Raw genomic sequence first — 27995 nt, 5'->3', positions numbered from 1 at the left:
GCACCCGACCGTTGTCTGCCTGGCACAAAGGCGCTCGCCATGGTTGACCCCGGAAGAGCCTCCCGGGGAGGGTGCCCTGGCCACAAGTGCGCGTGCCACCTCTGACTTGAGCGGCCGCCGTGGTAGGAGTCCCCTGACTTGTGAATGCTTTTCTCCCACGGCTGACAGAGTGTGGAGAGGGAAGTTGGTATTCTGAGGGCACCACCAACCAATGGAGGGCCCGGGTGGGTGCCCAGTTCCGGTTCCGGAAGTGCCTTGAGGGCGCCTCACAGGGCCTCTTGGCTACACCGAGGCCGGCGCCTGGAGCTCGCTCAGGTCTGGCAGTTTCTCCTCGTTTGTTTCTGTCCCCTGGGACCACCCCGGGAAGTCTTAAGGCCCAGTCTCAGGGGAACACAGTCCAAGACACACTCTCTGCCCGCTTCCGCCACATTGTTTCTCCTCTGAGTGTCTTAGTGACTAAGGTGCCCCTCCACGAGGAAGGGAACAGAAACCAAGCTAAGGATTGGGGCCTAATAGACACGGGGCCTGGGATGTGCTCCGGACTCTCTTCTGTGCACTTATTCAAGCCTCAGCAAGACACCTGTGAGGCACAGTACTACCAATCCCATTTTGTGGAAGAAGAAACCGTGGAGAGTGTTAGGGGTTAAGTAACAGCTGAAGTTCAGACGAAGACTTTGTGTCTGAGCAAGGTTTTAAACCTGGATCTATGTTTTTTTGTTTGTTTGTTTGTTTGTTTTTGATCTATGTTCTTTCAACTACATTCCCTTTTGGGTGAAGTCCTTTGATAGAATCGGAAAGAAAGACTTTCATTCATGTAAGATGATTCGTTTCTTAACTACTTTGACAACTTTATTGGAGTAGAACGGAAATATAATTAGCTGCACAAATTAAAGGCATACAGTTTGGTAAATTGTGATGTATGTATGCTTATATACCATGAATTATCACCACGATTTTTTAGATATTTATTTATTTGAAAATCAGAGTTACAGAGAGGAAGAGGCAGAGGCAGAGAGAGAGAGGTCTTCCATCTGTTGGTTTACTCCCCAAATGGCTGCCAGGGCCAAGTGAAACCAGGAATCATGAGCTTCTTCCCAGTCTCCCATGAGGGTGCAGGGGCCCAAGGACTTGGGTCATCTTTCACTGTTTTCCTAGATGAATTAGCAGGAAGCTGGAACAGAAGTGGAGCAGCTGGGACCCATATGGGATGCTGCTGTCGCAGGCAGCAGCTTTACCGGGTACACCACAAGGCCAGCCCTGGGGGTTCATTTTGAAAACATTAGATTTACTTATTTTTTTTTTCTAAAAATGATTTATTTATTTGTTTGAAAGTGAAGTTAGAGGGAGAGAGAGAGAGAGAATCTTCCATCTGCTGATTCAATCCCTAAATGACTGCAATGACCAGGGCTGGGTCAGGCCAAAGCCAGAAGCCAGGCACTTCTTTGGGGTCTCCCATATGGGTGCAGGGGCCCAAGCACTTGAGTTACATTCAACTGCTTTCCCAGGTGCATTAACAGAGAGCTGGGTTGCAAATGGAGCAACTGGGACTGGAATCGGTATCATATGGGATGCCATCGCTACAGACCGTAGCTCAATTTGGTGTGCCACAGTGCCCCTCCCCCCGTGTGTGTGTTTGTATGTGTGTGTGTGTGTGTTTAAGACTGATTTATTTACTTGAAGGAGAGAAAGAGATCGAGAGAGTAATAGAGAGCTCTGTTGTTTCATTCTCCAAATGAATAACCAGGACTGGTCCTGGCTGAAGCTAGAAGCCCAGAGCTCCATTTGGGTCTCTCACATGAGTGGCAGGGACCCAGGTACTTACTTCACCTGGTACATGAGCAGGGAGATGGGTCAGAAGTAGAGAAGCCAGGACCCCAACAGGTGCTCCAGTAGGAGATGTCAGTGTTGTGGCACAGTGAATGAGCTAGGATCCCAGACTGGCTAGTGTTTGATAAGGGAATACCAATGGGGAATGTGGGTAGCTCGGATCAGGTGTTGGATGGAAGAAGGTAACCTCCACACTTGCAGCTGTGATATAGAGGTGGAGATGTCATCCAACAGAGAATTAAAGATGCTTAAATGACTCCTTCCCTTGCTGTGTGTTAACATGGGATGCTGTGGAAAGATTTTGAGCTTTGTTACAACATGATTGGATCTGTGATTTAGGAAGACCAAGTCAGTGGCTGCCTGGAGCATGGGTGGAGATGGAGAGAACAGAAGACAGGGAGAACTAGACCACAGTGTCAGAGCAACTCAAGTGAAAGATGACAAGGCTCAGACAGAGTTCACGCCAGCAGGCATGGAGAGGAGGAAGCCCAGTCTAGAGATACTTCTGAAATATTAATAGAAGGATCTGGGGGATGAGAGAGCGGAAATATTTGCAGTTTCTATTCTGGGACACTGAGAGAATGGTAATGCTATAAACTGAGATACAGAACATAGAAGGACACAGATTATATGGAAATAGATTGTGTATGAGGGAACCTCAAAAAGTCTTGGGAAAATGTGTATCACGAGAAAACTATGCATGGATTTAAAAGTTTTTGAACTAAAATAAACTTGTATGTTAATGCCATTTTCCATGAACTTTCTGAAATCCATTTGTATTTGAGTGAGAGCCATGGGTGGCAGACTCAAAGGATCCTCTAAGGAGAAAATGCGAGACCAGACAGGGAAAGTGGTGAGAATCAAGCTACAGTGGATGGAAGATGGCGGAGCGGTGAGCACCGAGTCTCTGGCTGACTTAGCACTGGGTCTCTGGCTGACTTTTGTTCCTATCTACAGCAGCAGTGATGGCTGAGCGAAGAGTGCCTAGGATCGCAGGCCAAGATGTCGAATGTTAAGATCTTCAGCGGCAGCTCCCACCAGGACTTATCCCAGAAAACTGCTGACCGCCTGGGCCTGGAACTGGGCAAGGTGGTTACAAATAAATTCAGCAACCACAAGACCTGTGTGGAAACTGGCGGAAGTGTACATGGAGAGGATGTCTACGTTGTTCAGAGTGGTTGTGCTGAAATCAAAGACAATCTAATGGAGCTTCCAGTCATGATTAATGCCTGCAAGATTGCTTCAGCCAGCCAGTGACGGCAGTCATCCTATGCTTCCCTTATGCTTTGCAGGATAAGGATGAGAGCTGGGCTCCAATCTCAGCCAAGCTGTTGCAAACATGCTATCAGTGACAAGCGTCAATCCCATCATCACCATGGACCTACATGCATCTCAGATTGAGGGCTTTTTTTGATATCCCAGTGGACAATTTGTATTTCGAGCCAGCTGTCCTGAAGTGGATCAAGGAGAACATCACAGAATAGATGTCTCGCCTGATGCTGGTGTGTTGCTCCCCCTCTTCGTGGAGGAACGACACAGGACCCTGCGCTGTTCTTTTGTCTGCTCGGCCCTCCCCGGGTTTGCTGCTGGTTCTTCCCGGGTTGGCTACCGACCCTTCCACCTCCGTGGAAGGGCGGTTCCCCCTGCCACTTTCCCCACTTCCGTGGGGGAGCGGCACACCACCGGCCGGCTCTCTCGGGGGCTGCTCAGGTGTTCCTTCAGATAGATGTTCCTGGTGCATGTTGTCTCTCTCCTCCTTTATAGTCCTCTTCCACCAATCCCAACTCTGCTACCCACACACTGAGTACGCTGCTCTCCTGCAATCAGGAGTAGGTCCTACAGTTTATTGGTTGAACTGGAGGCAGCTGTGTAGAAGCTGTTTACTCCTCTCCCAGCGCCATATTGTGGGAGAGCAGATGCATAGAATAAGTCTTAATTCCAGTAACAGTCTAGTCCGAGTTGCTCCCCACACTGGTGGAGCTGAGAGAGTGACCTCCATTGCAGACCGGTTGAGTGTGGACTTTGCCTTGATCCACAAAGAGCGGAAGAAGGCTCATGAAGTGGACTGCATGGTGCTAGTGGGAGATGTAAAGGAACGGTGGCCATCCTTGTAGATGACATGGCTGACACTTGTGGCACAATCTGCCATGCAGCTGATGCACTTCTCTCAGCTGGAGCCACCAGAGTTTATGCTGTCTTCAGTCACGGAATCTTTTCTGGTCTAGCCATTTCTCCATAAACAATGCGTGCTTTAAAGCAGTAGTAGTCATGCCGGCGCCGCAGCTCAATAGGCTAATCCTCCACCTGTGGCGCTGGCACACCAGGTTCTAGTCTCGGTTGGGGTGCCAGATTCTGTCCCGGTTGCCCCTCTTCCAGTCTAGCTCTCTGCTGTGGCCCGGGAGGGCAGTGGAGGATGGCCCAAGTCCTTGGGCCCTGCACCCGCATGGGAGATCAGGAGAAGCACTTGGCTCCTGGCTTCGGATCAGCGCGGTGCACCAGCCTCAGTGCGCCGGCTGCAGCGGCCATTTGGGGGTGAACCAATGGAAAAGGAAGACCTTTCTCTCTGTCTCTCTCTCTCACTGTCCACTCTGCCTGTCAAAAAAAAAAAAAAAAAAAAAAAAAAAAGTGGTAGTAGTCACCAGTACCATCTCTCAAGAGGACAAGATGAAGCACTGCCTCAAAACACAGTGATCCGCATCTCCATGATCCTTGCAGGAGCCATCAGGAGAACTCACAAGGGGACTCTGTTTCCTCCCTGTTCAGTCATGTCCCTTTATGATAGCGTAGCTTCTGAGGCTTTTTCAAAATAAAATAAACCCACCCCTTGTTTTGCCCTTGGTGTTTGAAGACACTGTCAGCAGAAGACTCAGCTTGCTCCAGCATAGTTGTCTACAGCCTGTACCAGGTTGTTAGAGCTTATCCTAAAATGGGGAAGACAGATAGAGATGACCGGCTGGGATTTCCCGCCTGCCTCCTCACTCTCTGGCCCCCTTCTTGGGCCCAAGTGATCATTTCACCGTGTCTTCTAGAAAGAAAACTTAACTTCCTGCTTTGCAACCGCTCACATTCAGATTAGATGATTTTGTCACAGCTTGATCTTCCCTAGCCTACTACCTACCACTGTGGTCGTAGGTTTTAGGTGATATTGTGGTGCCTTTTGATTAACTTAAGTATTTATCATCTTCCTTCCTTGGATCTGTTTGGCCTCTCAAGTGACCCAAGATATCTGTTAAAAAGATTGATGTGATTACTGCCTCTTTTTAGATGAATTTAATAAAACGTCTGTATGCGTGCGGGGTTGGGGGGGAAGCTTCAGTGAACGAATGGCATTAACCAGGAGGGCCGATGGAGGGAGAAGGGAAGGAGCAGGTGAACAGAAAACCTTGCATCTGAATTCAAGCTTGGGCCAGTAGAAGAGAACCCAATGAGAGCAACCGAGGACAGAGGCCGGAGCAGAAGCAGGACAGCCAAGGGAGGAGCGGATCATCAGAGTCAGCGGCTAGTGAGAAGGCTTAGAAATTTGGGTTTTCCAAAGAAGGAGCCTGAAAGTGGATTTAAATTCAGGTATGTCTTGGGGAGGGATCCTGGGAAGCGGGAGCGAGGGAACAGAGTGAAGTAGGGAAGGAGGAGAAGCTAGCGTAAAGGGGGTTTATTGAGCGTGCAGTTGACCGAGGCTTCGTTCCTGTAGAAGCTCCAATTTAGGGAATGCCTCCAATAATTATCCACGAAAAAGACAGGAAGCTGGAACATTCCTCTGCCAATGTCTGTATTGATTGATTGAGGATTGCACCTGGTATGTGTGTGTGTGGGGGGGTGTTCTCACTCCCCTGCCTTTCTGGGCTGTATTTGCATCAGAACTGGCAAGGGGATGTGGGAGAAAGACCTTGTGATGGTTCATTGAACACGTGAACCTGGAAGGTGTTTTGACTAACTAGCTTGGCCGAGGGCCTCTTCCAACTAGTTGAAGGCCATCATAGAGGAAAAAAATGATCAGCCTCCCCTGGAAAGGAGGAGTTGTCTACCTCTGGGCCTCATCTACATTATTGGCTCTCTTGAGTGTTGAATCTGCAGTGCCTGTGTCCATAACCATGTGAATCATTTCCTTACAACAAATCCTTCTGTCTCTGTTCACATCCTAATGGTTTTGTTTCTCTGGGAACCCTAATGCAAGCCTGGAGCAACGTGAAAGTTCAGTTGTAGACCTGAGATAGTACACTGATAATGCAGATGAATCACACTCACACGGAGCTGTGCCAGAGCTCAGGAGGGTGACGTGTGATGTGACCAGGTCATCTGTTAGAGGTCATGAACGCGGTGAGGGCTCACGTAGCTGGTGGCATTTTGCAGTACGGATGGCTTTGCAACTTTTGACAGAGGAGTTGATGTTTTGCTTTGAGTGAGGAGGATCTGAGGAGGTAGAAGCTGCCGCTGGGAAGTTTGAAAGCAAAGCGAGGGACAGAGGAGTGCACAGCAGATTTAAGAATGAGGAAGGACCAAGGGGATTTCTTTTTTGTTTTTAATTTTGGGAGATGACTGGAGGAAAGGGAGTGATAGAGAAGGAGAGAATCATGGGCCCAGGAGAGGGAACAAAGGGTTGTGGGTAGGGAGTGGCTTCAGGGTATAGACAGAGGAATGAGGTACTATGAATGATGTCACAATACAAAATTGAGCTTGTTTACACGTTTTCATTGATCAACTAGCAGTGAGACAGATCAGCACATCTGTCTACACTGACTACTGAAGACATGTATGTGAAGACCAATTTAACCAAGACATTGACAAATTCACAGAAATTAAGACTCACAACTGAAATTGGAATGCTATTACTGATTCTTGGGATAGATCAGTATGAGATTTTTCTTTTTTAAAAACAAAGAGTATATTAATATAATTATTTGCTCATTACTTTCCCTTTCTTACTGTATTATTATAGAAGCATACATGTGAAGAGCCCTCAAAAATTCATAGAACACTTGCATGATGAAAAAAACTATGTGTGGATTTCAAATATTTATTTATTTATTTATTTATTTATTTATTTATTTATTTTGACAGGCAGAGTGGACAATGAGAGAGAGAGACAGAGAGAAAGGTCTTCCTTTGCCATTGGTTCACCCTCCAATGGCCGCCGCGGCCGGCGCGCTGCGGCTGGCGCGCTGCGGCCGGCACACCGGGCTGATCCGATGGCAGGAGCCAGGTACTTCTCCTGGTCTCCTATGGGGTGCAGGGCCCAAGGACTTGGGCCATCCTCCACTGCACTCCCGGGCCATAGCAGAGAGCTGGCTTGGAAGAGGGGCGACCAGGACAGAATCTGGCACCCCGACCGGGACTAGAACCCGGTGTGCCGGCGCCGCAAGGTGGAGGATTAGCCTAGTGAGCCGTGGCGCCGGCCTCAAATTTTTTTACTCCCAAGAATAACTTTTTTCTTTTTAAGATTTACTTATCAGCTGGCACCGTGGTGCAATAGGCTAATCCTCCGCCTTGCGGTGCCGGCACCCCGGGTTCTAGTCCCGGTCGGGGTGCCAGATTCTGTCCCGGTTGCCCCTCTTCCAGGCCAGCTCTCTGCTGTGGCCCAGGAGTGCAGTGGAGGATGGCCCAAGTCCTTGGGCCCTGCACCCCATGGGAGACCAGGAGAAGCACCTGGCTCCTGCCTTTGGATCAGCGTGGTGCGCCGGCCGCAGCAGCCATTGGAGGGTGAACCAACGGTAAAGGAAGACCTTTGTCTCTGTCTCTCTCTCTCACTGTCCACTCTGCCTGTCAAAAAAAAAAAAAAAAAAAAAAAAAGATTTACTTATCTATTTGAATGGCAGAGCTACAGAGAGGCAGAGGTAGAGAGAGATAGAGAGAAAGAGAGAGATTGGTCTTCCATCTGCTGGTTTACTCTCTAGATGGCCACAATGGCCAGAGCTGTGCCTATCTGAAGCCAGGAGACAGGAGCTTCTTCTGGGTCTCCCATGCAGGTGCATGGGCCCAAAGAGTTGGGCCATCTTCCGCTGCTTTCCCAGGCCATAGCAGAGAGCTGGATTGGAAGTGGAGCAGCCAGGAATTGAACTGGCTCTCATATGGGATGCCAGCACTGCAGGCGGTGCGGCTTTACCTGCTACACCACAGCACCAGCCCCCAAGATAAACTTTTTTTAAACTTTCAAAAAATTTTTAAATTTTTCCTCCAAAGAAACCTTTTATTTAAGGAATACAAACTTCATGCATTTCATAAGTACAACTTTGGGAATATAGTGATTCTTCCCACCATACCCACCCTCCCGCCCACACTCCCACCCATCCTTCTCGTCTCTCTCCCATTCCCAGTCCCATTCTTCACTAAGATCCATATTCAATTAATTTTATACACAGAAGACCAACTCTATACTAAGTAAACAGTTCAACAATTTGCACGAAAAAACAACAACAAAAAACTGTTCCTCAACAGTCGAGAAAAGGGCTGTTGAAAGTCATTGCATCTTGAAGTTCATTTCACTTTTTTTTTTTTAACTTAATTACCTGAGGCTGGAGCAGGTAAAGCCAATGCCTGCAGTGCTGGCATCCCATATGGGTGCCAGTTTGAATCCTGGCTGCTCCACTTCCTATCTAGCCCTCTGCTATGGCCTGGGAAAGCAGTGGAAGATGGCCCAAGTCCTTGGGCCCCTGCACCTGTGTGGGAGACCCGGAAGAAGCTCCTGGCTCCTGGCTCCTGGCTTCAGATTGGCACAGCTCCAGCCATTGTGGCCATCTGGGGAATGAACCAGCAGATGGAAGACCTCTCTCTGTCTCTACCTCTTTGTAACTCTTTCAAATAAATAAAATAAGTCTTTAAATAAAAAAAAAAACTTTTTTTTTTGACAGGCAGAGTGGACAGTGAGAGAGAGAGACAGAGAGAAAGGTCTTCCTTTACCGTTGGTTCACCCTCCAATGGCCGCTGCGGCCGGCGCACCACGCTGATCCAAAGGCAGGAGCCAGGTGCTTCTCCTGGTCTCCCATGGGGTGCAGGGCCCAAGCACTTGGGCCATCCTCCACTGCACTCCTGGGCCACAGCAGAGAGCTGGCCTGGAAGAGAGGCAACCCGGACAGAATCTGGCACCCCGACTGGGACTAGAACCCCGGGGTGCCGGCACCGCAAGGCGGAGGATTAGCCTATTGCGCCATGGCGCCGGCCTTCCGTGAACTTTTGAAGTGCCCACATGTGTGTATGTGTTACCAGTCTTTTATATATTTTAAATTATGAGTAGCCAATTAAAGAAAGCTTTTACTGTTTATTTTCTAGTCATTATTACGTTCTCTATCATTAATATTTAAAATATATTTGTATAGAGAAGAAGAATTTTAAAAATATGCTCCAGTTGTCAATATGTTAGGTATGCCACTGATATTAGATATTTTTATTGAAAGTCTAAGCCAGGAAAACTCAGAGTCTGTGTTGGGAGCAATGAAGGGAAATGCTACAGAGATGGAGGGGCGGAAAAGGGAGATGTCAAAGCTGAGATGTACTCCAGATTAATAAAAGTGGCAATTCTTGGGGGCTTGGCTTATACACACATGTGCTCATTGCCTAAAACTGCCTCTGGATATACAGGTTCCCTAATACTATGTGTTTTTCATTTGCGTGTAGGATTTTTTTTTTTTTTTAAGATTTATTTAGCTGAAAGAGTTACACAGAGAGAGAAGGAGAGGCAGAGAGAGAGAAAGAGAGAGAGAGAGAGAGAGATGTTGATCTTCCATCCACTGGTTTACTCCCTAGATGACCGCAATGGCTGGAGCTGGGCCGATCCGAAGCCAGGAGCCAGGAGCCAGGAGCTTCTTCCGGGTCTCCCACACGGGTGCAGGGGCCCAAGGACTTGGGCCATCTTCCACTGCTTTCCCAGGCCATAGCAGAGAGCTGGATCAGAAATGGAGCAGCCAGGATTCAAACTGGCACCCATATGGGATGCCGGCACTGCAGGCGTTGGCTTCACCTGCTACACCACCATGCTGGCCCCACATGCATGATCTTGTAGATCTCTCCTGCTTCACATAATCTCCATCCATCATTTTTCCAGAGATCAGTCACTCAACAGAACCTGGTCCTATGCAAAGCTCCTATTTACACACACACAGCCTTTATGGATATATATATATATATTATATATATATATTTTTTTTCTTGTTGCCTTTGGTCCAGGGGCTGCTTTGCTACAGCGTTGTGGGACACCACCACGCCGACTGGCCCTTGTATAAACTGGAAGAATGAGAACATTCACAGTCATGGGATGACTTTGACCTGGGCACAGGAGCAGGAGGATCAATATTCCTCTCTTCTGTCTTCCATCCCAGTCCATGTGACTCTTCAGAAAGTGTCCCGTGGGGCGATGTTCCGGTTGCTACAACTGATGAGCAGCGGCTCAATATCACAGCCTCCGATAGACTTTCCCTCTTCCTTCATTCCTCTTTCCCTCTTGAGCCCTTGGGGTTGCTTTCCCCTGTAAACTACCTGCCTCTTATTCTTGTCTCAGGCTCTGCCTTTTTGGGGAACCAAGTCTAAGTCTGATGCAAAATGTGATACAGCAAATTAGCACTGGACTCCACCCTGGAAACCTGGGTTTGGACCTCTGCTACTAACTTGGTTTTAGAAAGTCACATTATGGGGCTGGCGCTGTGGGGTGCAGGCATCCCATATGGGCGCCGGTTCTAGTCCCGGCTGCTCCTCTTCCAATCCAGGTCCCTGCTAATGGGCCTGGAGAAAGCAGCAGAAGGTAGCCTGAGTGTATGGGCCCCTGCACCCATGTGGGGGACCTGGAAGAAGCTCCTGGCTCCTGGCTTCGGCCTGGCCCAGCCCCAGTTGTTGCGGCGGTTGGGGAGTGAACCAGTGGATGGAAGATTTCTCTGTCTCTCCTTCTCTCTCTGTCACTCTTTCAAATAGATAAATAGATCTTAGCAAAAGTCACTTTGTCAGCAGCAGAGTTGGAAGCTTTGATCACTGTTTCTCATATGCACATGTCCTTACAGGGGATCCACAAGCCATTTGTTAACTGAGGCAAAAAAGCAAGTCAAGGAAAATGCTTAATACAGGATGGTAAAAGCACCCAAAACAGTGAACTGCCATGGCTTACTACATATATTGTGTGCGTCTACAAGAGATCGCACCTGGTGTAATTTTAAAAATAACGGACGCCTCCAAGGCCGTGGAGTCATGCTTGTTAGAAATCTGTAGGGCAGAAGCCAGGGCGCTCGCTCTCCAGACCCGGGCAAGGGAGCCGAGCTGTGCTCAGGTGCGCACGCTAGGGGGCAGCCGAGCTAAGTCCAAGGCCCGGCAGCGCGAGAACCCGCGAACCCGGAAGCAGAGCGGCTGCCTCTCTGCGGGCGCCAGGGGGCAGAAGTGGGGGCAGCCTAAGCCTGCACCTCCGCGCGCTTCCCGGTCTCCGACTATGCCTGGCAGGAGTTTTCCGAAGTCATACGTTCCATCCCTCTGCCGCAGCCCAGACGGATTAGAGGGTTCTCCGGGCTGGGGGGCTGCCCTCCCCACCGCGAGAGGGGCGGCTTGGCACGCTTAGCCGTCTCCGGCTCTTTCCTACCGCACTTTGCGCTGCTCCCAGCCCCCGCCCCATACCCGCAGAGGGGAAATTGAGTCACTGGGAGGAGAGGCCAGAGTCACCAGGGGAGTGGGGGCCTACGCCAGCCCGCGGGGCCTTTCCAGATGCTAGGAGGAGGGGCGGGCGCTCCTGGAAAACAAAGGGAGGTGAGGGGGAGGCGGCTGGCTGGGCAGGAGCGGGGCCAGACACATGGAGAAACACTGCCCAGGATCAAAGGAAATATGACATTTGAAAAGAATGTGCGCGTCTGCTCGTGCTGCGCCGGGAGGGGCCGCGCGGGGGCGGCGCGCAGGGGCGCGGGGCTGGGGCTCGGGGTCTCTGCGTCCCCCTTCGGGCGCGCTGCTCTTGGCGGGGACCCCGGGTCGGTCGTGGCCTCGAGGTGTTCCTCGCTCTCGCTCCTCGGGCGTCTTTTCCTTCCAGCATTTCCGAGATGAAACTGGAAGGGAAATGTAACCTGAGGAGACCAACCGGAGAGGTGGGAGGTGTTGGGGGGGGGCAGAAAGGAAAAGCAAACCCAGCCGCCTCCCCGCTCGCTTCGGAACATTCTCCTCTCTCCGCCCGCCCCTCCCGCGCCGCCGCGCTGGGCTCGGAGCCGGGGCAGCTCCGCACGTCACCGGGGTCCCCGGGGGCTGGAGGGGGTCTCCTGGGCGGGCCCGAGGGAGGACTGAGGGGAGGGAGAGTAGCCGCCTCTGCCGGGCTAGCCCCCCTGCCCCGTTCCCCCAGCCCCGCGGAGCCTGTTTCTCATTAGAGTAATGGGCGCGGTCCCCGCCCGACTCCCGAGTGTTTGTAAACGTCTGACCCGAGGGCCGGCGTTTAACCCTTCGAGGGCAGGGCTGGGCGCCATTAGGGGCGCGAACTGGAAGGATTTCGAGATTGGAGGTCGCTGGGGCCTCTTAGAGAGGGGTTGAAGCATACGGGGTGCATGTAAGGGGCAGAGTGGGTCTTGCACCCCGCGCCCAGCAGCAGCTTCCCTCCGAATCACAAACCTGCCGTCTAACTACCTTTCACACCACCTGGGCCCCTCCGCGCCTGCCCTTCCTGGAAATTCCAGACCGGGTCTTCCTTCCTCCCACTGCCCAGGTGACAGGTGTCCAGCCCTAGGGCCCACCAGGTCGCGGGGCTCGGGCTCCTGGTAAACCCGGCCAGGATTTCTCTGGAGGGCCGGATCGGGATGCCATCGGACCTTAGATTCATTCCAGACTATAGTTTCTGGGAGGAGGGAGCTGACTTCCCGTGAAGGCTAATTAATGGCCCCTCTGGGTGGCTGGGACAGGAGCAGTGGCAAAGCCTGGCCTGGATCTACGCCCATCAGGGACTGGGGGACTTTGACCAGTTCCTCCCAGGTTCTGGCCGCTCTGAGAGTGATCCAGGCCAACTAAATCCTCTTCACCTTTGGAGGACGAGGAGGGATGGAGGGGGTAGGTTCTCATTCCGCAGGGCAAAGCTTTCCAGAAGGCCCAGACGGGGCAGGATTGAGAGGAATGGCCTATTCCTTCTCAGAGCTGCCAGGAGTACCGTGCACCCGAGAGCCCGCAGGCCTCAGGCCTGGGGGAAAAGGAGAGGAGAGGAGAGGTTGCTAGATGCTGGCTGCGGAAGTCTTTAGAACTTTAGGATCTCCCATGGGCCGTCTATACCGGGGGCCCAAAATGTGGCCCCTTTAAGGCGCTCGGACCCAGAGCCCTTAACAGAGACCAAGGGAGGAGGCGGGCCCGGGATCGCTGCGGGCAATGATTGTCACGACTCCGGGCCAATAGGCATCATTAGGGTCGTATCACGCTGCAGGGACCGTTTTCCAATTCAGTTTTTTTTTTTCTTTGAGGGGGAGGGACTGGAGAGCGGACCGAAGGAGGGAGGGTGGGGGAGGACGAGGGGCGCGTGGTTTTCCCATCTCATCCCCGGAGGAGGGGCTGGAGCATCCCAGGCAGCCAATCAGGGACGGGCTGGGGGGGGCCCCGCTTTGAAGAAGTTTGGGGGAAAAAAGTTTGGAAAAGTTTCTATAATAACGAGGGGGCGTCCGGAGGGAGGCGACAGCGGCGGAGGAGGGGGCGTCTCAGAGAAAGGGAGGGAGGGAGCCACCCGGGTGAAGAGACAGCAGCCTCCCGAGCTGCCCCCTCCCACCCAGGCCGGGACCCGGGGGCTCTGGTCGGATCCATGGGGGCAGCGAGCTGCGAGGATGAGGAGCTGGAATTTAAGCTGGTGTTCGGGGAGGAGAAGGAGGCCCCCCCGCTGGGCGCGGGGGGGTCGGGGGAAGGTTAGTGCGGGGCTGGGGAGGGTGGTTTCTTGGGTCAGTGAGAGGAGGGCCGGGGACCCGAGTCTGGGGAAGTTAGGGCACTGAGCCCGGGCGGGGGGGATGAGGGCGTCAGAGGTTGAGGGGGGTCAGGGGGCGCCCCGGTCTGCGGAAGTGAGGCTGGGGGCCCGGGCTGCACTTTCTCCTTTTTAGGTCGTGGCTGGGGTGGGGGTGGGGGTGCCGTTGGCTGCGCGCCGCCTCCCGGCGGGGCCGACTGTCACTGCGACTGGGGGCGGGTGAGCACGGCGGATCCGAGAGTCGGGGGCTTAGCCCGGGGAAGGAGAGGTTCGGCCCCGGAGTTTGGCTCGTGCGGGCCAAGCCCTGGTCGGGCAGAGCGGACGCCGGGGGTCTGGGGCACCGGCAGGCCGCGCCGGGGCGCCCCTCCCCCTCCCCGTCTGGCCGCAATGAGAGGCAGATGGCGGGGACGGAGCCGGGGGCGGCGGCCGCCGCTCGCACGGAATCCGCGCTGCCCGCTTGCACCCCCCTTCCACCCCGGCTGGGCCCGGCACGCATCAGCCCCTCGGCCCCAGACTGGGGGGGAGCGAGGGAGGAGCCGCCTTCCCGCGTCACCGCAGCGCTGGCGCCCCCCGCCTCCCTTGGTCACGGTTGCGATGGCAACTGGGGCTCCTGCCAGCACCGTTTGGGGGTTTGGGAACCGCTGCTAATTGGGTTCATGTGTGAGTCGCCCCCAGCCCAGCCCAGCGCCTTGCTAAACACGCCTCCAGGCCCAGCGCTAGCCCCTCCCCACCACCTCCCTCACCTCGGGACCCGACCAGAGCGAGTCCTATGCTGGGGGCTAAGGGCCACCGGCCCACACCGTGAAGTTCCGCCAGAGGGCCAGGGCCCCACATCCCGACATCCGTCACCTCTGCTTTGATCTTGGGGCTCCAAGACCTCTCCTTGCTGCAGAGGGGGGCGCAGAGTAGAACTTGGGGGGCCAGACACTCCGGGAACCCCTGAAATCTCACCAGCTTCTTTCTCCCGCCCCCCCTCCCCATTTCCACAGAACCGGACTCGGAAGATGCCCCACCATGCTGTCGTTTGGCCCTGGGGGAGCCCCCTCCCTATGGCGCTGCCCCTATTGGCATCCCCCGGCCTCCGCCCCCTCGGCCCGGCATGCACTCCCCGCCGCCACGCCCGGCCCCCTCACCTGGCACCTGGGAGAGCCAGCCCGCCCGGTCGGTGAGGCTTGGGGGGCCAGGAGGGGGTGCCGGGGGTCCCGGGGGCGGCCGCGTCCTCGAGTGTCCCAGCATCCGCATCACCTCCATCTCTCCCACGCCCGACCCGCCCGCCTCCCTGGACGACAACCCCGACGCTTGGGGGGACGGCTCTCCCCGCGATTACCCCCCACCAGAAGGCTTTGGGGGCTACCGAGAAGCAGGCGGCCAGGGCGGGAGTGCCTTCTTCAGTCCGAGCCCGGGCAGCAGCAGCTTGTCCTCGTGGAGCTTCTTCTCGGACGCCTCGGACGAGGCGGCCCTGTACGCCGCCTGCGACGAGGTGGAGTCGGAGCTTAACGAGGCAGCTTCCCGCTTCGGCCTGGGCTCGCCGCTGCCTTCGCCCCGGGCCTCCCCTAGGCCGTGGACCCCCGAGGATCCCTGGAGCCTGTACGGGCCAAGTCCTGGAGGCCGGGGGCCGGAGGACAGCTGGCTCCTCCTCAGCGCTCCTGGGCCCACGCCGGCCTCGCCCAGGCCTTCATCCCCGTGCGGCAAGCGGCGCTACTCCAGCTCGGGCACCCCATCTTCGGCCTCCCCGGCGCTGTCCCGCCGGGGCAGCTTGGGGGAAGAGGGCCCTGAGCCACCTCCACCACCACCCCTGCCTCTGGCCCGAGACCCTGGCTCACCCGGCCCCTTTGACTACATGGGGGCCCCGCCAGCTGAGAGCATCCCGCAGAAGACGCGGCGAACCTCAAGCGAGCAGGCGGTGGCCCTGCCTCGGCCGGAGGAGTCCGCCCCGTGCAATGGGAAGCTGCCCTCTGGGGCGGAGGAGGCCCCCACTCCCGCTGGGGGTGCCCGGAAGGAGGTGGCTGGCATGGACTACCTGGCGGTGCCCTCCCCACTGGCTTGGTCCAAGGCCCGCATTGGGGGACACAGCCCCGTCTTCAGGTGAGGAGTGCGCCTGCCACCACTGCTCTCCCCGTGGTCCTACTGGGGAATGGGAGGATCAAGAGACCAGGTTTCTTCAAAGATCTAAGCATTTCCAAAGAGCATCCACAGCCAGCACAGCAACTGCGCCGGCCTAGTTTTAAGGAGATTTAGAATAAATGTACCCCTCTTGCTAAGGGCCAATTAGAGAAAATCCAGCCCACCTCATGCTGCTCTAGGAGGCCTAGTCAAGCAAGGAGCAGTCCTTGGGGGTGCCCCAGCCCGGCTGTGAGCCCACATGGGGCTGGGTTGGGAGCGTGGGCTTTGTGTGGACCTTCCGCTCCGCCTCTTCACACTGGTGCCTGCCCTACACTCTGTTCCAGGAAGTCCCTCTTTTCTTATATTTCATCTCTAGAGCCTGACCCAGTGGCTTAAGGGTCTAGCTGCTAATATGAATAAACTAGCACATACCTGCAGGTCAAAGAATTTGTATTAAAACTTGGCAATTCTTCTACCAGTCCACACTCAAACCTTGAGATGTCAGATTGAGCCGGCTCCATCCTGAGAAAGGTCTAGAGGAAAGAAACTGTGTCACACAAGTTGCGCTGGGGTTTCTCAGGCCCAGCAGCCCTGTATGGGCACTGTAGGATTGTTAAGCAGGCCCCCTGCCCTGGCCTCTACACATTAGATGCGAGTGGCAACACTCCCCCTAGCTGTGACAACCGGACATGCCCCCATGCCACATATCACCTGCGGGGTCATTACCAGTAGGGGTCCACTGGCTTAGGGTACCTGGAAGCATAATACAGGAGCAGTCACCCACTCCAGACTCCTTAGCTCCCTGGAACTCTACCTATCCAACTCCAAGCAATGGAAGGGGAGCTGGCCAGGGAGCGGAATGTACTCCGTACTCTGTCCTAGGTATGGTCGATGGCTGCTGGCCTCGGTTTCTGTATTTGTAGAACAAAGGAGTTTATGTCTGAGGCCTTTTCTGGTCTGAATGACACTTCTTGATGGCTTTGATCCACATCTGGGGATTAGAATGGGCTTGAGGTTCCTCTGCATCCAGGCAAAGCCTCCCCACCCCAAACCCTGTGCTCAGAGCCGGGGAGAAGGGAGTCCCAGGCCTGCTGTCACCTCCCATACCTCATCTCAAGGGGCTCTGCCCCGTCTGCTCTTGCTCCTGGGCTCCGGGACTTGATTTCCACCATGATTTCTATCCTCTTTCTCTCACACCACGCCCTCTGCTTCCTCACAGACCCAGTCCATCCTGACTGGGGTCCGAGGCTGGGGATGGTCAGTGCTCTTCTCTCCCACCCAGGACTTCTGCCCTGCCCCCTCTGGATTGGCCTCTGCCCAGCCAGTATGAGCAGCTGGAGCTGAGGATCGAGGTACAGCCTAGAGCCCACCACCGGGCCCACTACGAGACAGAGGGCAGTCGTGGAGCCGTCAAAGCAGCCCCTGGCGGTCACCCCGTGGTCAAGGTAAGGGCCCAGGGGCAGGCCCGATCTTCTTTCTCCCACTCAGATCCCTGTGGGTAGACTCCAGCCATGCAGCCCCGTGGCACTGCCCTTTCCCACACTCCCTCTCGGCTCTGACCCCTGCAGGCAGCCTGGGGGGAGGAGGGTGCACTTCCAGGACCCGGATATACTTTCTGCTCCTCCGTTCTTCCACCCCCACTCAACTCATCCCATGGGACTCCAGCCTCATGTCTGCCAGATGTGGGGGAGGGATTTAGCTGGGGCCGAAGGTCACTGGGAGTTAGGCTGTCTCTGTGTTGAGTTGGGTCAGTCTCCCTTGGAAGCCCTTTCTCCTTTGCCCAGCCCAGTTTGGGCCTTAGTCCAAGAATAACAGCGAGCTCCAGGCCACATTTTCTCCACAACTGGTGCCCAATTCCCCCAGAGAATCCCTTGCAGGATATCCTTTATCTTTCACCATCCCCACCCTGTGGTGGACTAAAAATCCAGGGATGGATAAAGGAGTGGGAGACAGTGGAAATTTTGATTAGGTGGGCTCTCTCTCTCCATCTGACAGCTCCTGGGCTACAGTGAGAAGCCACTGACCCTACAGATGTTCATCGGTACTGCAGACGAGAGGAATCTGCGGCCTCATGCCTTCTATCAGGTGCACCGTATCACAGGCAAGATGGTGGCCACGGCCAGCTATGAAGCTGTCGTCAGTGGCACCAAGGTGCTGGAGATGACTCTGCTCCCCGAGAACAACATGGCGGCCAAGTGAGTCCCCACTGAGCTTCCCCTGTCGGCAGGCTTCTCCACCGGGCCTAGGCTGGGTGCGCTTCTCCCTCTTCTTGCTAGAGTTGGTTAGACATCATTGCTAGGAGCCGGCTTTCAGGCCTTCTCACCTTCTAGAAGAGGGCTCTGGTTGGGGGCAGTCTCTGATTAGAAAACAGCCCCCTAGGCATCCATAAATCATTTGAGGCTTTGGATGGAGAGCAGGAGTCTCGCTCTGGCTTCAGCTGGGAGGGTGTGCCATCTGCCTTTGCTTTCAGCATTGACTGTGCCGGGATCCTGAAGCTTCGGAATTCTGACATTGAGCTGCGGAAGGGCGAGACGGACATTGGGCGCAAAAACACCCGAGTGCGGCTGGTGTTCCGGGTACACGTGCCCCAGGGCGGTGGGAAGGTCGTCTCCGTGCAGGCGGCGTCGGTGCCCATCGAGTGCTGTGAGCAGAGGCCTTGGGCCATCCCCTTGTCCCTTGGGACTCTTGTCTGTGTGTTTTGTCTGTCTGTCTGTCTCCCCTGCGTGGTGTTCCATGCCCTGTGTGTCCGTCCAGGTAGCCCACAGAGGGATCAGCCCTGATTTCCACCAGGGGTGGAGGAGAGGTGTTCCAATGGTGCTTGCCTCTGGCTTGACTCTGTCTTGGCGTGGGCCCAGAGTGACCCTGAACCCTACCTGCCTCTGGGGTGGCCCGTGAGCTTGCTTGGGAAACTTCCTGGCCTGCCATAGTTACCTCCCTCTCTGCTCCAGGAGTGGTTCCGTATGTGGTCTGTGTGACCCCATGGATCCCGCTGATTTACCCATGTGTCTGCCCCCTGAAGGAAGGCTCCCCCGGGGCCCTGTGGCAGTTAGTCCAGAGGGCGAAGGAGAGGAGGGGAGAGGCTGTTCCCCCCATGCCCAGCCCAGCCAAGCCTCTTCTTGTACTGCTCTGCAGCCCAGCGCTCGGCCCAGGAGCTGCCCCAGGTGGAGGCCTACAGCCCCAGCGCCTGCTCGGTGAGAGGAGGCGAGGAACTAGTGCTGACTGGCTCCAACTTCCTGCCGGACTCCAAGGTGGTGTTCATTGAGAGGGGCCCAGGTAAGGACCCAACTGGGGATGGAGGGAAGACAGAAGGGCTTGGAATGAGCACGAGGAAGATCTCTGGCACTGCCGCTAGCCCTGCCAGTTGAGCCCTGGTTTCCCTCTCTTGGCCCTTCCAGTGGGGGGGATATGTGACAGCAGTCTGCACTGCAGGGGTTCGACAGATGTGTGAAATGCCCATCCCGCTTATTAAAGAGGAGTCAGCTTTGAGTGCATTTACCCCTGTGTGGATAGGGTACGAAGGGAGTTCCCTCGGGGCCCCTCTTGAGTTGTGGTTACAAGAGCCCATGAGATACCCCACGGTGGAATTTCAGAGGTGGAGAAAGGGAGGCCACAGGCTCCAAGGGCAGCCAACAACCAGAGGTCATTGGAAAGCCCCGACCCCTATACCCAGATTTCTCAGTTGGGACCATGTCAGAGCATCCCCAGGGGTTTCCTTGTCTTCCTTCAAGCTGGGACCTTTTCCATCCCTCCCCCCTTCTCCCGGGATGATCAAGGGAAAGGATGTTTGGAGTTGGGTAGAGGGTTTAAGAGATGCTCTGTCACCGACTCCCTCTGGTGCCTGGGCTGGCCCCGGCATGTCCCTCGGTCTCAGTTTGCTTGCCTGTACCTTGGGCACAGCTGAAAGCCTGCCTCTTCCGGCCTATTGTGTAAACAGGCTGTGGGCTCCTCTGAATAGCGGATTTGGCCTGGGCTCCAGCAGGAGGGGGAAGGACAGGGGCAGAGGGCAGGGCCCGTGGTGTTGAGCTGGAGCCCCCTGTTCCCCTCGCCAGATGGAAAGCTGCAATGGGAGGAGGAGGCCACGGTGAACCGACTGCAGAGCAATGAGGTAGGGGTGTCACTCGGGTGCGCACCCTGGGAGGCGGGAGAGGAGGTGGGGGAACTCAGGGAGGTCTCAGCTGGCTCCCCTTGCCCATGGGAGTGGGCTCTGCAGCGACCTACTTGTCTCTGGAGGAGGTGGTGTGGCCACCGTGGAAGCAGGTGCATCACTAGGGAATGAACTTTGCTCCTTAGCAAATGGGAAGAGGCAGGATGTAAGGTTTCAGTCCTTGGCAAGGCTGGACTGGGGCTGGATGCCCAGGGGATCCTCTGCCTCACCCTCTGCTCTCCCGCAGGTGACGCTGACCCTGACCGTCCCAGCGTACAGCAACAAGCGGGTGTCCCGGCCAGTCCAGGTCTACTTCTACGTCTCCAATGGGCGGAGGAAGCGCAGTCCTACCCAGAGTTTCAAGTTCCTGCCTGGTGCGCTCCAGGACAGCCCATGTGGGGCGCTGAGCAAGGGCAGAGGGATGCAGGAGACCCTGGCTGCGGGGGGTGGGGGTGGGGCGAGGGTGATTGGAAGGTGCCCACGAAGAGACTGCCAGGCCTCTCACTAGCGTGTCCTCCCGCCCTTCCCCCTTCTCCCCCAGTGATCTTCAAGGAGGAGCCCTTGCCGGACTCATCTCTCCGGGGATTCCCCTCCGCACCGGGCCCCCCCTTTGGCACTGACATGGACTTCTCACCACCCAGGCCCCCCTACCCCTCCTATCCCCAGGAAGACCCCGCTTATGAAACTCCTTACCTGTCGGAAGGCTTCGGCTATGGCACACCCCCTCTCTACCCCCAAACGGGGCCCCCACCATCCTACAGACCGGGCCTGCGCATGTTCCCTGAGACTGGGGGCACCACAGGCTGTGCCCGCCCCCCTCCTGTCTCCTTCCTTCCCCGGCCCTTCCCTAGTGACCCATATGGAGGCCGTGGCTCCTCTTTCCCCCTGGGGGTTCCATTCCCGCCTCCTCCTCCAGCCCCCTTTCGGCCTCCACTCCCTTCATCCCCACCACTTGAAGGCCCCTTCCCCCCCCAGAGCAGTGTTCCTGCCCTACCTGCTGAGGGCTATGATGAGGTAGGGCCAGGCTATGGCCCTGGGGAGGGGGCTCCGGAGCAGGAGAAATCCAGGGGTGGCTACAGCAGCGGCTTCCGAGACAGTGCCCCTGTCCAGGGTATCACGCTGGAGGAAGGTGGGTGTGGGACCAGGGACTGTGGGTGTGCGTGTGTGCGAGAGGTGGCTCTGCATGTTTGCTGAGGGCTGGAGCTTGGCCTCCCGGAGATTGCGTGGCCTCAGGCTCTCGGGGCCAGCTGCAGGGTTCTAGGAAGTGAGTTCTTGGGTGCATCACCTCCTGAGTCCAGTTCACTTGATTCCAGAGGGTACCTTTCTCCTGCCTCTGCCCTCTGCCCCAGGTCACAGAATCCCAGGGCTAGAGGGCCTCTCAAGGTCATCCCATATGGCCCCCTCGGTTTGCAGACTCAGGCCTAGAGTTGCAGAGAGGGGAGATGGCAGGCCGAGGTCCTGGGGCTGTGTGATTTCCCTCGCCCTGGCTTGCCCCTGAAGATGGTCACTGTGGTCAGGAGTGCCGACAGGGAGCCTCCTTGTGTTGCTTCTCCTTCCGCCCACTGGCCACACCCACCTCTGGGTGACACAGGTTGCCTTGACCTCTCAGGCCAAGCCAGCAGCAGTGGGCTGGGCCAGGGGCATGGGAACCCCCGAGGATGGAAGTGGGCAAGATCTGATTAGGACCAAGTGTCAAAGAGAAGTCAGAGAGCTTTGTAGCCTGAGGCCTGCCTGGGAGGGATTGGGGGTCTCTGGAAAAGGAGGGGAGCCACCCCTAGCCCGCTCTCTCACCTGCGCCTCCTTTACAGTGAGTGAGATCATTGGCCGAGACCTGAGTGGCTTCCCTGCACCTCCTGGAGAAGAACCTCCTGCCTGAAACATCGCTCAGCAACCCCCGCCCCGACTCAGCCCTGCCCCCTGTCCCTCCCTCCTGGGGTGGTGGCTCCAGAGGCTTGGACCAGGGACCCACTCTGGTTCCTCTTTCCCCAGCTTCTGCCCGGCCCCTGGCTCCCTTCCCCTCCCCCCAGCTGAGATATGGTCCCAGGCCTGGTGCTGCCGTGGAGGCCTGGGGGCGGAGGAGGGTGGAGGACCAGCCAGGACCAGGTGCCAGAACTGACTGGCGTGAAGACAGGGTGCAGGCCGTGCAGGCTACGGTGCTGGGAGGCAGGGGCAGGGCGATGGGTAATAAAGTACTCCCTGACCGCTGCTTCGGGCTCTAGAGCTCTTTGGAGGGAGGGGTGGGCGGCTTACTGTATCGTGGCCCAAAGGGGCTGAGAGGCTGGAAGGAGATGGTGTGTGGCCGGGAAAGATGCCTCCCACAGAGCCTCCGAGTGCAGGGACTGGGGAGTGGGTGGGGAGGGCCCCCTGATTGGGGCCGAGGTTGAGGGCTAGGGCTCCAGTAGGCCCATCCTCCCTGGGGATCCAGACTCCTTGTGGGGCTTTGGAATGGGGGCCCAGCACTGTCGCCTCCAGTTCCTTATCCCTGCCGCTCAGGTGAGTCTGATTCCTAGCCAAGGTGAGAAAGCCCCTGTCTGTCTGGTCATTCCCAGGCAGGATGTGAGATACAGCAAGGGAAAGGGGCTTGGCCAAGGTCCCATGGCTAATCAACAACAGGTTAGAGCCACATTCCTGGGTTCCTGTCTCCAACCCACACTCAGACATCCTGACCCAGGAGGCCCAGGCCTCTGAGACCTTGGGCCCTGGAGTGAGGGTGGGAGCTGAAATGGATCTGTCTCCACTTGGGAGTCTCTCACCCTTGGGAATGATGAAGATGTTCTGGAAAGATCTGTGCTTCAGGGGGAGACAGTGGAAAGCCAGGCAGCGTCTCCAGCAACTCCGAATGCCACCTGCCCTGGGGCTCAGGGCACTGTGTGCGTTCCTGTTCTGTCCTGCACGTGCTCTGTGCTGGCCTTCCGGGGAGGGATTTGTCCCTCCCCGCTCCCCTGGAGCCTGCACACTCACCGGCATTGAGTACCACTATCTTGAGTTGGCCATACCCAAAAGACATCGAGCGAGTCAGCACTCAGGAAGACGCCTCCGCCCAGGCTGGTGGGGACTTCCCTGTGCTCAGCGATCCACCACCGAGCCCTGGCAGGCACCCAGGAGTGCAGACGCTAGTGTGACAGAAGCTGGCTGTGGATCAGAGGACGAGAGAACCAGGGTGATCCCTGCCTGTGGCCGCTCACCATGAACACTTCTGTGAACCAAGTGATCAGCTCACAGGGTCTTGGCTGCTTTTCTCAAAGACCCCTCAATCCCCCATCCCACAGTCCTTATCTCATAATCTCCCTGTCACATCCGGTCTCATTCAGCTCCACCCCCAAAGTCTCCCACGGAGTGGGAGTGGGTCAGCCTACGTGTGAATGAAAACTGTGGTGAGGGGGACTCAACTGCCTCTCAGGGTGGACTTCTGTTTTTAAGGATTCTACTTATTTGAAAGGCAGAGTTACACAGAGAGAGGGACACACACACACACACACACACATACACACACAGATCTTCACTAGTTCACTCCCCAGGTGGCTGCAGCGGCCAGGGCTGGGCCAGGCCAAAGCCAGGTGCCAAGAGCTTCATCCAGGTCTCCCATGTGGGTGCAGGGGTCCAAACACTTGGGCCATCTTACACTGCTTTCCCAGGTGCATGAGCAGGGAGCTGAATCGGAAGTAAGCAGCGGGACTCGAACCAGTGCCCACATGGGATGCTGGCATCACAGCGGGTGGCTTTACCTGCTGCGCCACAGGGTGGATGTTCCTCATTTTCTGCCAGGGCACTGCTCTTCATTCGCTGTCAGGCATTTATTGAGTAGTTAGTAGGTGCAGCCTACTTCCAAGCATCATGGGGCAGCAGTCAGTAAACAGCTCATTATAGTTCAACTCAGTAAATAGTTCTTGAACAGACAGTTGGTCAGACCTTGGGGAGGGCATTCTGAAGGGCCCTGTCACCTGCCAGGGACTACTTAGTCAAGGAAGGCAAGAACCCTCCCACCAGACTGCTGAAGCTGGGAGTGATACGGTAAGTTTGCCAGAAAGTTCTTCCTCTCACTGAGTTCACATCTCCTTCCTTGCGACTGCTCTGCAAGGGGCATGTTTTGCCCTCTGGGTCCACAGATACAGGCCTCTCTTCTGATGTGAGTTGGCCTCCTGGGGGCCTTTGCATGCTGTCTTTCTGGGACTCCAGGGTCTTTGTCGCTTCCCAGAATCCCCAGAGACTTGTAGCTCCCTGAGGCTGTGAGAAAGAAGAAAGAGGATGGTCTCCAGCTGGTGGGGGTGGGGGGGTGGGGGGAGGCTTTCTTGGCCAAGGTTTCTCAAGGGGTGGCCTGAGGATTCCAAGCATTTACATCACTAGTGAGCCTTTTATGCTTTTGCTTTAAATGCAGATTCCTAGGCAACCCTGACCTAATCAGTTACATTCTTGGAAGCAGGGCTCAAGTATCTGCACTTTCTTCTTATCTGATTTAAAAAAAATTAAATTTATTTGAAAGACAGGGAAAGAGAAAGAGAAAGAGAAAGAGAGATCTTTCATCTGCTGGTCCACTCCCCCAAATGCCCACAGCAGCTGGGGCTGACCACACTGAAGCCCTAGGTCTCCCATGTAGGTGGCAGGGACTGAATAATGAACCATCACCTGCTGCCTCCCAGGGTGCACATTAGCAGGAAGCTGGAATCAAGCTGATTCCAGTGGAGCCTGGACTAGACCCTGGGACCCGGGGACTCTGATACGGGATATGGGCTCCCCAAGCAGCAGCTTAACCACTGCATCAAACACCTGCTCCCTTATCTGCATTTTAAAGATTCTTCAGCACAGGCAAGTTTCAGAACTGGAATCATCTGCCGAGTAAGTCTCACTGCTGTCCAGTGTAGACTCCAGAATAGCTCTCCTGCCCCCTTCCCCGAACCCTGTGTGGGCTGTGCTGGCGGGAGGAGGCAGCTCACTGGGAAAAGTATGCGGGGGGGTGGGGGGGGAGGGGAGGCAAAGGTGCAAACTCTCCTCACATTGCAACACACCTCTCTTCTCCGGACCTTTTCTGCTATTTAGATAATCTGAGCGAGAGCGAGAGAGCATGGTCTCGGGCACAGCTTGAGCCCAGGTGCAGGGGCAGCTGCTGTCAGAACTCATCAAGGCTCCTTCTCTGGCCTCCCAGATGTTTGTGGAGAAATCTTGCAGCTGGGTTTTGGGCTCTACTCGGAGGAAGTTCTGTGATGCCTTGGAGCTCACCGCTGGACTTTCTATGTTGTATGAAGAAGAAGGTTGTGCAGAAGTGACATCACACACACTCCAGAGATTCCAGATGCAAAGGGTACCTGGGGTTTCAACTGCTTTTCTGGGAGCCAGTTTTGGTGGCCTTGGGTCTGACCACTTAGCCAACTCCCCACAAAGTCCTCCAGGGCCTCTGCTCTGTGCCAAGCCCCGTGTTGGGGGGAGGAGGAGGGACATGGACACCACATGGGGCCTTGATCTGGAGGAGTGGACAATGCCATCAGTAGTGGGGGAGAGCTTCCTGCCTGCACATTGGAGCAGAGTGTTTTAATCAGACAAATGGAAGTGGCATGTTGCTGTGGAAGTACTGGGAACTGAGCTCAAGGGGGAGGGGTCCAAGAACATGTCACTGGGGCAGGTGCTTTGTGCACAGGTCCTAAAGGAGGACTGAGTGGTTTCTGGATGAAAAAAGCATAAAGATGAGAGACTGCGTTGTGCCTGCAGGTTAAGTGTATGAAGTCAAGGCCAGACAGGTGGGGAGGAACCAGACTTTGGGTGCTCCAATAGGCTATGCTAAGAAGTATGAGTCATTCACTCATTCGTTAGGATAGATATAGGGGTGGTTTGTGTGTGTGTGTGTGTGTGTGTGTGTGTGAGAGAGAGAGAGAGAGAGAGAGAGAGAGAGATTGGAGATTTAGAAGTCATATGAAGAGGTATTAGGGAGACCACAAAACAGGGTTTTGCAGGAGTTCAAGCCAGAGAAGTCTGGGCTCTACCCATTGCTTAGCTAAAGGTGAGGCTCAGAGAATAGCAAAGGCTCTGCAATGGAGTCCTAGCTCAGCCAGCAACTGTCCAGCTCCTACCATGTGCAAGCCTCTAGGTTTGTCGAGAGAGAGAGAGAGAGAGAGAGAGAGAGAGAGAGAGGTGGAGGAGCCAAACACAGTAGCAGGCACTTATAAGACCGTGTGTGGGCCAGCACTGTGGCATAGTGGGTTAAGCTGCAACCTGCAGCACCAACATCCCATGTGTGCACTGATTTGAGTCCTGGCTGCTCCACTTCCTATCCAGCTCCCTGATAATGTGTCTGGGAAAGTAGCGGAAGATGTCCAAAGTCACTGGGCCCGTGCACCCACGTGGAAGACCCAGAAAAAGCGCCTGGCTCCTGGCTTTGGCCTGGCCTAGCTCTGGTGGTTGCGGCCATTTGGGGAGTAAACCAGTGGATGGAAGATTCTCTCTGTCTCTCCTTCTCTGTCTGTAACTCTGCTCTTCAAATAAATGAATAAATCTTAAAGAAAAAAAAAATGACCACGTGTAATGGTGGAGAAGTCCTGGGGTTTAGGAGCTCAGAGAATGGACATTTAACTGATCTTTTCTCTATATCTCTCTCTATCTCTCTCTTGGGTGAAAGAAAGATAAAGTTTATCCACAGATGAGAAGGTAGTGGACTTTTGGGTCTCAAGAATCGCTGTCCTGCTCAGTAGGGGTGGTACGGCGATGTTTATGGAGGGTGGGCTGCTGAGCCAGCCGCTGAAGCCACTTGGGTTCTGATAACGCAGTGTCTCGGAAGTCAGTGCAGTGCCTTGGGAAACTTGCCTGATGGCTTGGCTTTATCATGAGGAGGTCGGAGGTCATAGCAGGATACCTAAGTAGCTACAAAGCATTATTTGGCTGAGACTGAAACAGATAAAGTATTGTGTTAGGAGATTCCATTGTCTCTTTAAATTAGGATGAAACCGACTCAGCCTAGGGCCCATGCTTAGTGCAACCAGAAATGGCTGGATCAGGGCTCCTTATCTTTACACAAGAAAAGAATTTCAGACATGAGACAGAGCAGCAGGAAGCGAGGTAGTGAAGAAGAGAATACAACTGACAGGCCAGGCAGGCATCCCAGGAAAGAGCCGAGAGCCCAGTCCGTCTCTTGTAGTAGCGGTAGACAAGTTATGTTTTGAGATAAACTCATGGGCACATCCCTTATAGGCAGAAGCAAGACTTGCTCTGAACGGAACAGGTATCCCAGTGTCAGTTATTCTGGGAGAAAGCAGATCCAGGGTCAGGGTGGGGGAGTGGATTTGTTACTCAGGCCCTGGGTTGAGTAGCAGGAGCACCTCTGTGTGCTTCTGCCTGTGAGGCCTGCACTAGAGGAACCTGGTTAGGCCCGAGTGTGTCCAAGTGCCTCTGCCGCAGCGAGGCAGGATCCTGACCGGGGTGGGGGGGTGGGGGGGTGTGGATGCTGGAGACCAAGGTTGGCCAGTGTAGCAGCTGCATGGCTGGGTGGTGTGCCTCTTTCTATGTTCCTTTGAGTAATTCCTTTTAGTCCTTCTTAAGTGTCTTCTTTTCCTAGGGCTGACCTAACAAACCACCGCTAGATGCTTAAAGCAACAGATTTAGTGCCTTAAAATCCAGGAGGTGAGAAGTCTGACTCCAGGTGATGGCAGGGCAGGCTGCTTTGGCAGGCTCTGGGGGAGAATCCGTTCCCCGCCTCTCTCCTTGCTTCTGACGATCGTTGGCGATCCTTGGTGCTTCCGCCTCTGATGTCCCATGGCATTCTTCTCTGTGCTTCCTCTGTGTCCAATTATACTTCTTTCTCTTCTAAAGACACCAGCAGTTGGATTTAGGGCCCACACTAATCCAGTAGGACCTCCTCTTAACCTGAAGACATTTGCATAGATTTCATTTTCCAGTAAGGTTACATTTACAGCTACTGGGGTGAGGACTTGATCATATCTATTTTGGGGTCCCAATTCAACACATTACGCTGAGTTTCTTGCAAAGCAATCATTTTGATCTCAGTTACGCTGTGGAAAGTTACATAAAGGTGATCATATTTGGCCCCTGAGGTGAAGGCAAGGGCGTGGTCCC

The 27995-nt window shown here is 55.2% G+C and overlaps 1 protein-coding gene and 1 pseudogene across 3 annotated transcripts; both read left to right on the top strand.

Annotated features, from left to right (window-relative positions):
* Positions 1–6: 6 nt before the first annotated feature.
* LOC100351186 (ribose-phosphate pyrophosphokinase 1-like) lies at positions 7–5385 on the top strand (annotated as a pseudogene).
* A 6355-nt stretch (positions 5386–11740) lies between these two features.
* On the top strand, positions 11741–22146 carry NFATC4 (nuclear factor of activated T cells 4). Of its 3 annotated transcripts, none has more exons than XM_070053340.1 (10): positions 11741–11864; positions 14683–15778; positions 17079–17241; positions 17792–17991; positions 18267–18439; positions 18929–19069; positions 19846–19901; positions 20188–20314; positions 20482–21069; positions 21749–22146. In XM_070053340.1, the coding sequence occupies exons 2-10, from the start codon at positions 14793–14795 to the stop codon at positions 21814–21816; spliced, it is 2502 nt and encodes an 833-aa protein (XP_069909441.1). In that variant the 5' UTR covers positions 11741–11864; positions 14683–14792; the 3' UTR covers positions 21817–22146. The 3 variants fall into 3 exon arrangements, with proteins under 3 accessions (XP_069909441.1, XP_002718153.1, XP_017203716.1); XM_002718107.5 differs by lacking the exon at positions 11741–11864 and adding an exon at positions 13397–13640; XM_017348227.3 differs by lacking the exon at positions 11741–11864 and adding an exon at positions 13918–14353.
* Positions 22147–27995: the final 5849 nt, after the last annotated feature.

This window comes from Oryctolagus cuniculus, chromosome 12, assembly GCF_964237555.1.
Source record: "Oryctolagus cuniculus chromosome 12, mOryCun1.1, whole genome shotgun sequence".
NCBI classification, from domain to species: Eukaryota; Metazoa; Chordata; class Mammalia; order Lagomorpha; family Leporidae; genus Oryctolagus; species Oryctolagus cuniculus.
This window is presented reverse-complemented; position numbering and strand designations above follow the sequence as displayed.